General features: G+C 39.2%; 1 protein-coding gene across 1 annotated transcript in view; it reads left to right on the plus strand.

Moving 5' to 3' along the window:
• Nucleotides 1–144: 144 nt before the first annotated feature.
• Nucleotides 145–14,548, plus strand: part of PDHX (pyruvate dehydrogenase complex component X) — a 42,424-nt gene continuing 28,020 nt past the window's right edge. Inside the window, exons 1-2 of the mRNA XM_070427779.1 lie at nt 145–329; nt 9,462–9,542. Coding sequence (XP_070283880.1) covers nt 170–329; nt 9,462–9,542 — 241 coding nt within the window. The 5' untranslated portion in view covers nt 145–169. The remainder of the gene's footprint in view (nt 330–9,461; nt 9,543–14,548) is intronic.

Consider the following 14,548-nt stretch of genomic DNA (forward strand, 5'->3'; position numbering starts at 1 on the left):
GGCGGGGCCAACGAGGTTGGGGGTGGGGCTAAGAGGCTTTAGCGGAGACTCAAGGGCGCGACTGGGACCTAGGGGGCGTGGCTAGTCGGGAGAGAGGCGGAGCCTGGGAGGGGCTTGAAGCCTGAGTGAGCTGGCTGCACCGTGGGGAGCCTGCGAAAAGGCCGGAAAGATGGCGGCCTCCTGGAGGCTTGGCTGTGACCGGCGGATGCTGCGCTCTCTCCTAGGCTTCGGCGCCCGGCGAGGCCTGGGGCTGGTTACGGGAGCTGCTGGATGGCCTGCCGGCGGCGGGGCTGCTTGGAGATGGCTTCACAGCACGCAGTGGCTGCGGGGTGAGTGGTCGCGGCTCGCTCGGCTTCTCTATGGAGCTGAATGCTGGGCCTGGGTCAGGCAAGGGCTGTTTCATGGAAGGCCTGCATTTGGGTGCGGAGGGACTCGGGCTCTCTGTTCCCTACTCGGGCTCTCTGTTCCCTGGGCCTTCTCTCGGGACGGGGGTCAGCTGACTTGGCCGCCTGGGAAGTGCATGCCCCGAAGGGCTTCCTTGGGAGCTGGGAGAGCCTGACTCTGTCTGTGGCCCCCAGGTTGGTGTGGCTTCCCTTGACCTTGCCTTGGAATTTGGGTGTTTGTTTTTTTGGAAAGGCGCGAACGCCCTTCCCTCAGGCCCCTTCCCAGTCGCGTCTCGGGTTCCTTTAGGGTCGTCAGGCCTCCCCGTCTGGGAAAAGCTGCCTAAGTTGCTGAGATTCAAAAAGCCACTTTGGGCTGTTGTTCATTCTTGCGGCCTTTGTGGAGCGGGAGGTCTTCTCTGCTAGGCCCTCGGTTGCTCCGCACGACGCCGGCAAAGGACTCGGTTTGTCAATGCCTCCCGCGCCCCGGCCGTAGGTCCGGCCAAGCGTGAGCGTGAAAGAGTGAAAAATTAGGCGGGGAAATCAGATCATGAAGTTTATTATAGGAAACCCGCATTTATTAATGATGATTGACATAATTAACAATTCTTCCGGTACTTAACCGTGTATGCATAAGGCATTATTTTTTTATTTACACATGGGTGGGGCGGGGTCCTAGGGCTAACATTTTTTGAATGTGATGCATAACCTGCCAGTCATCATTCTGGCACTACACAGAATGAATTTTAATCTAAAAAAAAAATTAGGTGCAGTAGATATTTGCCTACATTCTGGGCTACCCGAGGCTCAGGGGGGTAAAAAAAAAAAAAGTTACACAAAGCGACACGGTAAGATGAGTACACTGAGATTTCTAAGGATTTGGTGATGGGAACGACTTATTTCAATTTCTTCTGATTAATGTTTCGTAAAATACTTGGAACAATGTTTTGCTTTGTTTTTAACTGTGTCTAGACTTTTCTTTCCTCCAAGTTTATTAACTTTTTGAACTTTTCCTACAGCCCCCAGAGAGCTGGCTGGGGTTGGATGAGTTTTGATGTTTTGTGTTGGTGTTTGTTGGGCTACACTTTGAGACGGACTCACTGCCTTAGAAAAATCATGGGATAGTAAAAGCCCAGGGTTGGAAATAACCTGGGAAGAGTGTTCTTAACCTTGTTTGTAAACAGATCCTTTTGAGAATGTTTGGATGCTCTCTCTAGTCCAGATCATCTCCGCAGAGAAAGGGGCGTGTGTTCATGCAGGTTCAGAGGTGTTCCTTAAGCCCAGTTGAAGGACGCATGCCTTTAGAAACTCACTTAGGCAATCCTTATCTGATGTGTGGTGACATTTGACCCTCCCCCATGCCCCCCACACCGTGAACTCTACCTCTGCTTGAGCATCTTCTGCTAAGGAAGAGGACGCTGCACCCCAAGGGAGCTGTATTCTTTTCCTCGTGCCTCCCTGTTGCACATATAAAGACCCTTGTGGTTACATTGGGTCCGCGTGGGCAATATAGGATGCTTTCCCATGTCAAGGTCAGCTGTTGAGCAACTTTAGCTCCTGCTTAAACCTATGTAACATAACATTCACAGCTTCTGGTTGTTAGGACCTGGCCATCTTTTATGGGGTGGCAGTGAAGGGGGGCTGTGGACATTGTTCTGCCCACCACGGAAGCTGATTGTGTTGCTGGGTAGCTCCAAGTTATTTGAAAGTTTTGGATTTTTTTTTTTTCTAATACTGAGCCAAAATTTTTCTCCTGCCTTTCCACCTGCATGCTTTTGTTTTGCCGTGCTCCTGGAGCTGCAGCCCTAACTTCTGTTATAGGCCTTATTCTTAAGGTGGGTATAGTCTTCTTGGGGAAATAAAGAATAATGGCATGATTTCAGTAGTGTGTGTAGTGAGCTCTGAGAGGTAAGTTGAGGATATTACGGGAGAACATAAGGCTTCCTAAAGGTGGCAGCCCTCCCAGGCTAAAAGAACAGCAGATGCAAAGGCCCAGATTCCAGATATGTATTTACATAAGTGACATAGCATCTGTAAACAGGTTTTCAAACTAGTCTAGGCAGTTAATTTTGAAGAGTTTCCATCGCTGCCCTTTTAGACTGAATGGCATGATTTTGAATTTAATAACTAAGATGTTAATATTAGTTTTAAGTTCTTTCTGAGGACTAACATGTTAAATTTAAAATAACGTGAGGAGAAAAATGAATGAGGCTCAACCTTTGTAGTGCTTTTGCCTAATATATAGCTACAGGCCTTGTGTATTTTGGGTGTTAAATAAACATCTAGGGAAACTAAAAATCTGAAAAGTTATAAAAGAATACAGAGGTCCACACTATGATTGCAAATTGGCAGCCAATGAACTGACCTATATCATTTTAGAAGAAAATTAAATTTATTGACAACATTTAGAAACTAGAAACTTTGCCCTCGCTGGTTTCTGTGGTTAGAGTGTCGCCCTCAGACTGAAGGGTTGAGGGTTCGATTCCAGTCAAGGGCATGTGCCTTGATTGCAGGGTTGGTTCCCAGCCCCTGGTCAGGTCGGGTGTGGGAGGCATCCAATCAATGTGTCTCTCTCACATGGATGTTTCTCTCTCTCTGTCTCTCCCCCTCCCTTCCACCCTTTCTAAAAATCAATGGCAGAAAAAACATCCTTGGGTGAGGATTAATCCCAGATAGATAGATAGATAGATAGATAGATAAAATAAAAAAATTTTATGTAAAAATCTAGATTTTTGTCTTTTCTTGAAAATTTAAATTTAGGATCTGTATGGTGACAGTTAAAACTGAGTAACGATTATTCTCTTTAGGTAGTAAATTACTTTCTAGTTTACCACCTTGCACTACTACTTCCCAGCCAGTAAGGCTGTATGTGCCTTGGTATATGTCATCACCTTTAGTTGTCATTTTTTTCTTGTGTCTTTATCTGTTGTAGAAAGCGGAAGACAAAAGGTAGACCAGGAAAAGTAGCAGAGGACAGATATTGTGTGTATAGAAGGGAAGAGAGTTTTTACAGATTTAATATGAACATAAAGCATGTCTAGATCTAAAGAAAAAAACCTTAGATGTTGCTATCCCATTTCTTTCACCTGATTATTCCCTGTAGCCGTGGTCAGCAAACTGCGGCTTGAGAGCCACATACGGCTCTTTGGCCCCTTGAGTGTGGCTCTTCCTAAGCCTTAGGAATACCCAAATTAAGTTAATAACAATGTACTTACCTATATAGTTTAAGTTTTAAATATTTGGCTCTCAAAAGAAATTTCAGTCGTCGTACTGTTGATATTTGGCTCTGTTGACTAATGAGTTTGCCGACCACTGCCCTGTAGGCATCTGAGTTTTTGTGTTTTTTTAATATATATTTTATTGATTTTTTTTTTTACAGAAAGGAAGGGAGAGGGATAGAGAATTAGAAACATCAATGAGAGAGAAACATCGATCAGCTGCCTCCTGCACACCCCCTACTAGGGATGTGCCCGCAACCAAAGTACATGCCCTTGACCGGAATCGAACCTGGGACCCTTCAGTCTGCAGGCTGACGCTCTATCCACTGAGCCAAACCAGTTAGGGCGGCATCTGAGTTTTTGATAGCAGTTAAGTGACAGGCAGATTCTTTGATAAGAGTTGATGGTACAGTATTTCTGCCAAAGCATGAATTTAATTAATGCTTGTAAGATTTATTACAAGGATACAGTAGCACATATATGAAGTGCTGCTGGGCCATGGGGGAACTATGATGATTTCATCCATTTCTTCTATGGTTCCCAATGTTCGTCTTTCTCTCTTTCTTTGATTTACTTTGTTTTTCTTCGTAAACTTGCGAATCTGTTTACTCATGGCTTTCCTTTCTTTATAATGTCAGCTTGTCTTGCCTTAATGCTGATTCAGGCCCTATGCCCCACGCTCTTTCAGTTTAGTTTAAGTGGGCACTACCTCTTTGATCTAATTCCAGATTCCCTGTGAAGCTGTTGACCCATTGTAGATCAATCGTACCAGAGCACATAGGGCAGATTCTTTCAAAGGCTGTGATTTGGACATTTTCTTTTTAAAAAGGAAGTATGAGTTGGGAATCACTGATTGGCATGCCTGTTATTATGACAGGTAGATTAAAGTAGAACAGTAGTGAAGTGCTTCTTAATTTTAATTGTTTCTAGGGTAAGTAATGGCTAAGTATGATCATCTAAGCAAAGCAAATCTAGGTTAGTCAGTAGTTGAGAGACGCCCCTTCTTTTCTCCCTGACCTTGTGGGTTTGTGTTTAAAAATAACAAAAACAAAAGTACACTTTTTTTTTAGATGTTAGGTAAGTTTGGGGAGAATGTGAAATTAGATAAATTTATTGTAGAAAGTTAACATCCTATATAATAAAAGCCTAATATTCTAAGTGTCCAATCCGCAGTTCAACCAAAGCTTAATATGCTAATGATATGCTAAGGCTGCTCAACGGCTTGCTATGATGTGCACTGACCACCAGGGGGCAGACACTCCAACGGGTAGGTTAGCTTGCTGCTGGGGCCTGGCCTATTGGAACTGAGCTAGACAGACTGGACACGCCTGGAGCCCTCCCGCAGTCCCTCCCCGGCTGGCCAACCTCTCCGGCCCCAATCATGCACCAGTGGGAGTCCCTCAGCCTGGCCTGCACCCTCTCGTAGTCCAGGACCCCTCAGGGGATGTTGGAGAGCTGGTTTGGGCCGGTTCCCACAGGCCAGGCCAAGGGACCCCACTAGTGCATGCATTCGTACACCAGGCCTCTAGTGTAGGCTATAAAAAACAAAGGTAATGAAAACCACTTAGAACAGCAGTTCTCAACCTGTGGGTCACGACCCTTTCACAGGGGTCACCTAAGACCATAGGAAAACACATATATAATTACATATTGTTTTTGTGATTAATCACTATGCTTTAATTATGTTCAATTTGTAACAATGAAATTGGGGGTCACCACAACATGAGGAACTGTATTAAAGGGTTGCGGCATTAGGAAGGTTGAGAACCACTGACTTAGAATAATATCACCAACTAGACATATCTATTATTGTCATTTTGGAGTATATCCTTTCAGTCTTTTTGTACAAGCTGAGCAGGTAGTAGAAATTAGATTATGCTATATATACTGTTTGGGGCATCTCTCACATGTTTTTGTACCATGCCAAGACTTATAAATGCTACTTTCATACAGACTGTTATGCATGCATTTTCTATTGTCATCCATTGATATTTTCAATGTATTTTTATTACTCCTATACTCCATTCTGCTTTATTTTATTCAGCCTGCAGGTGGCAGAATTGTTTTCTTTGTATGGAAGTTTTAAAGGTTCAATTAAACTTAATGAGTTCTTGCCTTGAAAAGAGAGGTAATTAAATGAGCAGTATCTCTCCCTATTAGAGAAGCAAATTAATGTTAGGAACAGGGAGCCATACTAAGAAAGTACTGGGTAATTTCCTTCTTCATTGGTCTATCTGCATTTCATGATTTTTGTGTTTGGATTCTAGTGGTATAAATGGGCCAGAATAACTCTCGAGCTGTACCCTGTATAAACTGCTGAATTCCTTAATTACTCTAGTCAGCAAAATGGAGCTGAGATCTGCTTCATGTTAGCCATAAAGCAATTTGATTTGCATTTGTATGCGTATATTATCTTTTTTCTTTTTTTTTTAATCTTGAGAACTTTTAGAACTGATCTAGATCATCAATTTAAAGCTTTGATATAATTGATTTTGCCTGAAGTAGAAGTGTTTTTGCTCTTAGGGCAAAATAAATACTTTAAGGAATAAGAAATTAGAATTTTATCAGTGTACTATATTTGATGTGGAAGGCAGAATTATGCTGTAGAAAGATTGGAAGAGCAAATTTGAAGAAATGTAAGAATTGCTTAGAGAACTGCTATACAATTCAGTGATCGAAAAATTGCTTGTGTGCCTGATGTAGCAGGTAAAGCAACAATATGCTAAGCAAAACAATTTAATTTATTGTGTTATTCATTTGATGAAAAAGAAAAAAGATTAAGACAGTTTGAATGACTTGGGAGACTCTACTTTTAAAATCAGCATATAGCCCTGCTGGTGTGGCTCAGTAGTTGAGTGTTGACCCAAGAACCGAGTCGCCAGTTGCATGCCTGGGTTGCATGCCTGGGTTGTGGGCTCAATCCCCAGTAGGGGGCGTGCGGGAGACAGTCAATCAATGTTTCTCTCCCTCTCCCTTCTCTCTCTAAAAATCAATGAAAATATATTTTTTAAAATTAAAAATTAAATCATAATATATATTTAATTTACATATAATCTGAAAATGTGCATTACTGTAGTTATTTTGAATATTTTTTAAATTGCTACAGAAGGACAGACTTTATTAGCCATTGGTGTAGTTTGTTAGCTTGATAGAAAGGAATAGACCACTAAAATGACTTCAAAGGGATTAAATTCTAACAAAAAATTGGGGGGATTTTTTAAAGTTAGTTGTGGCGTTTTTACTAATTGAAATAGCCTGAATGACCAGCAGGAGGGCGGGGAGACCACACTTCCTTTATTCTTACCCAAGAGTGTGCCCAGTTTTTCATAGGAAATATAACTTGGTGCACATTTCAAGGCCTCCTCAATTTGACAGGAGAAGGGTAGAATGTACTGCTTACTGAAAGGAAAAGGGAAGCTATATTTGATTTCTATTGAGATTAAACAATATTAGGTATAGGTTAGAATTCTGAGAGGCCTAGAAAAGCCCACACTGTCTCTGGAATTTATGGCAACCATAAAGGGCGGATATTAATTATGTGCAGCTCTGTCACTCAAAGCTGATATTATGCTTGTATAATTACTTTTCCACTGGAAAAATACATTTGAAAAAGATGTGTATAATGTTCCAGTTGAAAGAGGATATATATTAGAATGAAATATGTACCATTATTAATAAATTAATGCTTATGTTTGAAATTATTTTCCAGCATGACAGTTTGAGGATAGATTGGTTAGATTAATCAGAAAATACAAATGGAGGAAAAAAGGAGACATATATAATAGTTTAAACAATAAAGAATTTTAAAAAAAGTAAATACATTGCACATTTTACTTTCCATAGCAAGCCAGTATGATCAATCAAAAGATATTACTGAATAATGGAGATGTCTAAAATGTCTGTCTTTGTTTTTTGTCACCTTCATTTCAGAATAAGGGTAGTGATTTATTACACAATTTTTATATTTTATTGTTATTATTCAGAGAAGCAATTTCAATTCATCCATGAAGGCTGGCTGTATTAGGAATGATTATATTCTTTTTATTTTAAAATATGAACAATTTTGCGTCTTTTGATGTGGTAATTTTGAAAACAATAATAAATGCAGAAGTTTTATAATATAGTCCTTAATGTCAGGAATAATGGAAATGTGGAAGTCTGTTAGGTGAGAGATTATAATGGCAGAAAGAATCAAAATAAATATGAATTGTATCATGGCAGCTAGAACCAAGATGTAAAAATATTGAAGACAGACTTTGTTTTGAGAAAATTGATTTAGTGTTTGTCATAAATTAGAATCTGGACTTAGAAGCAATGAGGTCCATTTATTTTGCTTCTTTGAAGTGGAACTCTATTTGATATAAATTTAATATGTATGTGCCTATGAAATATTCTCTCATAATGCCAGCCTTGATCTTTTTCTTAGAACCAACAAACTGGGATTTGTTTTAAGCTGTGTCTTTCAAGGAGAGGCTGGCCTCTTATCATGGTGCTATTAGATTGTAGGTTTTTTTTTATATTGGTTTTCATTTTCAAAACCTAATTCTCAAAAATTAAATGCTCAGGCTTAGGCTGGCTGGACATTCTGTAGGCAAATGTGCTTGTTTGTTTTTCATTACGCCATGTAAACATTTTCATTTCATGTAAAAAGTGAAAAAGGTGATATATGTACCTAGAGGTACCCCTCCAAGTAGGCAGTTCCTAAAAGAAAATGAGGAAAAGACAAAGGCAAGTATTCACTCAGGTCTTTTTCCCAGACCTTTAGAGAGGAAGCGGTGAAAAAAGGGACAAGGACAGAAGCTTCCTTCCAAATGCTTCAGAGAAATTCCTTTATCATGAAGCTGTTGGAACTCTTCATTTGAAATTATAGTACAATTCCTTCAGTTTCCCAAAGAAAATAATTAACTTCATTTAATATTAGCGGTAAAATATTCCACATTTGAAATATGGTAGATATGCAGTTGTGTTTTGATTGCTGAATAATCTGAGGAGAGAATAGGTTCTATGAAAGATTTCATGGACTATAATTTGTTAACCATGGCTACTGCTAGAACTGGAGCATGCTGTTAACAATCTTATTAGTATAAACTTTATATAAATTGTGACCTTGCAGCTGTGTGCTCTATGAACATGGCCCTGTTTAGTGGGTGACTATTGGGAAGCACATCTGGGCAAATATATAGGGCATCTCCTTTTCTGATATCTAAGGAAAAGCTGTGCTTCATTGAGAGGTCACCCTGGTTTGAGTCTATCTTTTTGTCTTCCCAGTTGAATGGTGGTATGGAACACAGTCTGAGGTTAATTTTATTAACCACTTAGTTCACTTGCCTGGTCAAGCTTGACAAAGCATACCTTTTCTTTCACATATACTAGCAAGAACCTTTGATTCTTGAATAATATAATATTAGAGGAAAATAAAAACACAACCAATTTGTTAAAGTCTAATCTTGATTATTTGTTGTAGGTTATCAGAACCCTAGATACTTTTTCTTGTCTTTCTCTTTGATCATTTTATTTGTAAATATTTTTTTGCATCAGCAAAAAGGGATGGAGAAAATGAAACATAAATCAACTTTTCTATTTTTTAATCTTATAAACATCTGGCTTAAAAATATGCACAGAGTACTGGGGAACTATGAGAAAGGAATTGAAAATATTCAAAAAATATATTTTTAAAAAGTTGAGAATTTCATGTTTCTATACTATTTCCTGGATACTTAGTTTGACCAGTTGGGAGTCTTTTCAACTTTGGAATATTTTCTTTCTCAAATTGAATTTGATATTAATTTACTTGAACTTTCTATTGATGCTTTGTAAGGTGCATTATATTTTTGTGGCTAATCTTTCCTTTTTTCAATTTCAGCTGATCCTATTAAGATACTAATGCCATCCCTGTCTCCGACAATGGAAGAAGGGAACATTGTGAAATGGCTGAAAAAGGAAGGTGAGCAAGTACATTACTACTGTCTTGTGTTATTTGATTATTTTAAAAATCAGAGGCAGAGCAACATCGAACAGACTGTCAAACTACAACGGGAAGGCTGGGGGAGGGTTGGGGGGTGGTAAGAGATCAACCAAAGGGCTTGTATGCATGCATACGAGCATAACCAATGGATACAAGACACTGGGGGACATGGGAGGCTAGGGGAGGGTCAAGGGGAGGAAAAAAAGACATATATAATACTCTTTTTAATACTTTAAGCAATAAAACAATTTTAAAAAATCAGTTGTATTACATAGTACATGGTAAATGCAGTAAATTGGGTTCCTCTTCTAGTTAAGTTTGTTTAAACAAAATTTTTCCATGTTAGTGTAGCAGAAGTTTTCTGGGTTCAGCCTGTGACCTTCCATAAGCTGAGAATGGTAAAATATTTTAAGGGTTTTTTTCCTCCCAAGTTTTAGTCCTTATACTTAACTTTTAGTTTCAACATCATAAATTTGTTTCTAGAATTTGAGAAAGACATGTCATATAATTGAAACAGCCAGTGCTTCAATAGGAAGAACATTGAGTATTTGGCCCTGCATGGCTGTTGCCATCATTTAAAATTGTTATCAGTATCTAAGAAAGTTTCATCTTTATTAAAAAAAAAGTAATTACTTGGAATCTATTTTTAAATTTCCTTTTCCTGATAAATGGCAGAGCTTTGGCTATTTCCATGTTCAGTATGATAGAGTGTTGGTATCATTAAATAGTAATTGAGACAAGAACAGCCTTTCAGGGTTACTATAAAAGATTAAATTTTTTCACACTTTGAGAACTGATAGGCAAGTAGATAAGAGGATTCTTTGGACCACATTTATCTCTCAGACTTCTAGCTCACTGGTGATCTGATAAGTTATTCACAACCATTATATGGAGAGTATGATGAAGAGCCTGGAGACAGATTGTCTCATCATTCTGTTCTTTTTTCCTTTTGATTACAATGTGCGATTTTAGATAGGACAAGCCAAGATGTACTTTAAGTCCATGGAGCACATTTTCAAGGAGATTGCTCTTAAAATTCCATGTCCTGTTAACTGAGGAGGAATGTTTCTTTGCTAATACACTACAAATAATTGAGAGCAATATTAATCCTTGGTTCTCAATAATTCACTGGCTTCTTTTTTAAGTTCATCGCCTTTGTGATTTAATTGAGCATAATTTGCTTTTAACATTTATGTGCTGTACACATGGGTATGATTGTATATGTCTAAGTATGTTGAGTACTTGATATATTTATAATAACTTGGTTCAGTCATTCTGTATTCAAATCATTTATTTTCTGGCAGCAAACTTTTTACATACCTTTTTCTCTTAATAGCTATGTGTTTAAAATTTATCTTGAGATCTTATTAATGTATGATCACCATTATTTAAAACAATGAGTTTAGACCTTTAAACGTTAAGAGGATTGAAATTTTTTTCATGAAAAGGAAGTGTTGTATCTAATTATGAATCTGATTTGTTTTGAAGAGAAGGTTAATGTGATAACTTTTAATGGATAGCAGTTCAGTCTTTAAATTTTCTTGAAAATCTGAGCCTGTTATTCACAGCTACTATTACTAAAGTCGTGTGTGTGTGTTGTGTGTGTGTGTGCGTGCGCGCGTGCACACGTGTTTCAAGCCAAGGCAATAGTGTGCAATGAAAAGAATGCTGACCTAGGAATCATGGTTTGTCTTTTGGGGTTCCCACTCTGCCATGAAATATCTGGGAATGAGTTGAACTAGATGAGATGTAAGATATATTCCTGGCTTTAGAATTCTCTAATAACTTAATTTCATTTTCTTGTTTTTTTAAGTCACAAAAACATGCAAATAATATAGCATATAAATTATTCCCATCTTTGTTGCTCTAATGACTGTTTGAAAAGTAGTTTTAGAATGAGTGTTAGAATACTTCATTTCCATCTGAGGATTGAGTAAAGAATATGCATCATAAAATTAGTAGAGAACACACTTCAGAAGTGCTAGGTAACACAGCATCTCTTGAAAGGTGAGTTGAGCTGTATGTAATCCCACACGTTTGTTATTGGGGTGGAAAGTGTGCTTCTGACATTTTTGGTTTAATTAAAGGTCAATTTTGTTAAAAATTTTTTTAAAAAAGAGAATGTTCTTGTTGCCCTTTGCTGAGAGAATTTTTGAGTGTATGAAAAACATTGTTTTCTTTCTTGAGATATTTAAGAGCATCTTATGAAACACTGGCACAGAGCCAGGCTGAGACAGTTACGTGGAGAACCTAGCCACGTGGGGTCTGGAACGTACGGAGTGTGCTTCTTCAGTGCTGGTTGCTGCTGCTGCTCTCGGTGTTATTTCTCTCCCGTCATTTATGTGGCTATTCCTTCTGTCATGGGACTGGGAATGTTTAGGTAGTGTTCTGTTCGTTGTAAACTATAATGTAGTGTGTAAAATTCAGAAGTAAAGCTGTCTTGAAGGAGTTTGTCACTGAAGTGTTATCACTCGGTACTACTAGAAGTTGTGTGGGTATCTGACATCTGCTGCTAGAAGAGGCTTTGATTTTTATTTATTTGGGGTGTTTTTATAATGTGATTGTGGTGCTAAAATGGAAATTTTTTGAAATGGGTATTTCCCAAATAACAATTTTTTCAGTATACTTCTATTTTAACACAGCTTTATTGAGGTATAATTTACACAACATAACATTTACCTATTTTAAGTGCACAATTTAATGACTTTTAGTAAATATATAGAGTTTTGCAACCATCATCACAATCCAGTTTTAGAATATTTCCATCACCTCAAAAGATACCTATTGCCTGGTTGCAGTCCCTTTTCCTACATCACTAGACTTAACCCTGAGCTGCTTTTTGTCTCTAAAGTTTTGCTTTCGGGACATATGTAAATAGAATCTATATATACTACCATAGATAGATAGAGATAGAGATATAGATATATAGACATATAGATAAATAGAGAGAGAGAGAGAGATAGTCTTTTGTGACTGCTTCCATTTAGCATGATTTTAAGGTGCTTTCATATTGTAGTATGTATCAACACTTCATTTCTTTTGTTAGTAAATAGTATTCCATCACTGCTTTTTTACTCCTGTTAGTATTTCTGTTATGTCGTTATTTTAGAATTGGTGAATGGAATTTTGGGTTACAGTATTATTCAGTAGAACTTTTAGTGGTGATGGAAATGTTCTTGTCTGCATCATCCAGTACAATAACCATTCACCACGTAGGTCAGGTACCTGTAATGAACAGTGCAATCTATAATAATAAAAGCGTAATACACTAATTAGACCGGACAGCCAAACAACCTTCTGGTCTTCATACCAGACGAAGCCGCAGCGGCGGGGGCCGAGGCAGAGGCAGTTAGGGGCGATCAGGCAGGCAGGCAAGCAATTAGGGGTGATCTGGCAGGCAGGCGAGTGGTTAGGGGTGATCAGGCAGGCAGGCAGAGTGGTTGGGGGCAATCAGGCAGGCAGGTGAGCAATTGGGGCGATCAGGCAGGCAGGCAGAGTGGTTAGGGGTGGTCAGGCAGGCAGGCAGGCGAGTGGTTAGGAGCCAGCAGTCCCGGATTGCGCACCGTGTCCCTAGTAAAATATAAGAGGTCAGGAGAGTGTAAGGGAGTTATCACTTTACCTAGCCATTTCCTTCTCAAACTGCTACTCATGCCCTCAGCCCTCTAGGCAGAACCTCAGATGGCCTAGGAGCCAGATTGCCTGGGGTCTTGGGCCATGCAGATAATATCTTGTGTCTGATTAAATGAAAAGAGTTGACAGACTTGCTTACTGGGGGCTGTTCCTCTAGCTTCCCACACTGCTGTAGGCACTGATTGGGTGGAATTGGCATTGCTGCTTGCTTGTTTGTACTCTTCTTTACTCTGATTAGGGACTTCTTGAAGCAGGTCTAACTTACTATTTTTTACTGAAGTGTCTTATACAATGTCTTACACCTAAGAGCAGTTAGTAAATATTTGTTGAATAAACAATTGAGTTATTTTTGTCTCTAATCATGGTTGTCATTATGGTTCAACATAGCACAAAAGTAATTTTTTCTTTAATGAACATTAAAGTAGGTTTGATTTACTTGGTTTTACAGATAAAAACTAACTCCCCCCTGCCACGACTACTACACACTTCTTTTTTTTTTAATCTTCACTCAAGGATTTTTTTTGTTTGTTTTATTGATTTTAGAGAGAGGAAATGAGAGAGAAACATTGAGGTGAGAGAGAAACATCGATCGATTGCCTCCCATATACACCCCAATCAGGATTGGACCCAAAACCTGTGTTTGTACCCTGACCAGAATCAAACCTGTGACCCTTCAGTGCAAGGGATGATGCTCCAACCAACTGAGCCACACTGGCTAGGGCTACCACACACATCTTTTAAATGAAGACTTTTATCCTTAATTTTTGTCAGAACAAAGTTATTTTATAAAAGCCACAGGCTATGTTTCATTAATAACATAAACACCACTATGAACTGTGTTTCATCAAAACTATACTTCCTACCCAGAATGTTTAAAGAGAAAGGGAAGCCTTTTATACTCCGTTCCTCAGCTCTGGCAGCTACCCATCGGGACAAAGGAACAGGATGATGATGCTGGCTTCGGTGCTGGGGAGCGGCCCCCGGGCGGGCCTCTGCTCTGGCCCCTCCTGGGGCCCGCACTCTTGCTCCGGGCCCGCTCCACCTCATCTGCACCACGAAGAGTTGGCACAGGGACACTGCAAGGCTGTCATCTCTTTCTGCAACCAGTCAGCCATCAACATGGCAGCTGAGGAGCCGCCTGTCACCTCACACCGACCATGGTGCTCTGTCCTAGCTTCTCATCTTCTCTCGACTATTAACTTACGGACAGAACCATATCTTACTGTTGTATTTATACCCAGTGCTTAGTATAATGTCTTGTACATGAATATTTGTTGAATGATCTGTTTGAAATAATAGGGTATGGACTAGGGAGCTAGAATGAGTCTTGGTTTTTGATGGTTATTAATAACACA

Source organism: Myotis yumanensis, unplaced genomic scaffold, assembly GCF_028538775.1.
Source record: "Myotis yumanensis isolate MYYU_CA2020_CCGP unplaced genomic scaffold, mMyoYum1.0.hap1 SCAF_10, whole genome shotgun sequence".
Taxonomy (NCBI): Eukaryota; Metazoa; Chordata; class Mammalia; order Chiroptera; family Vespertilionidae; genus Myotis; species Myotis yumanensis.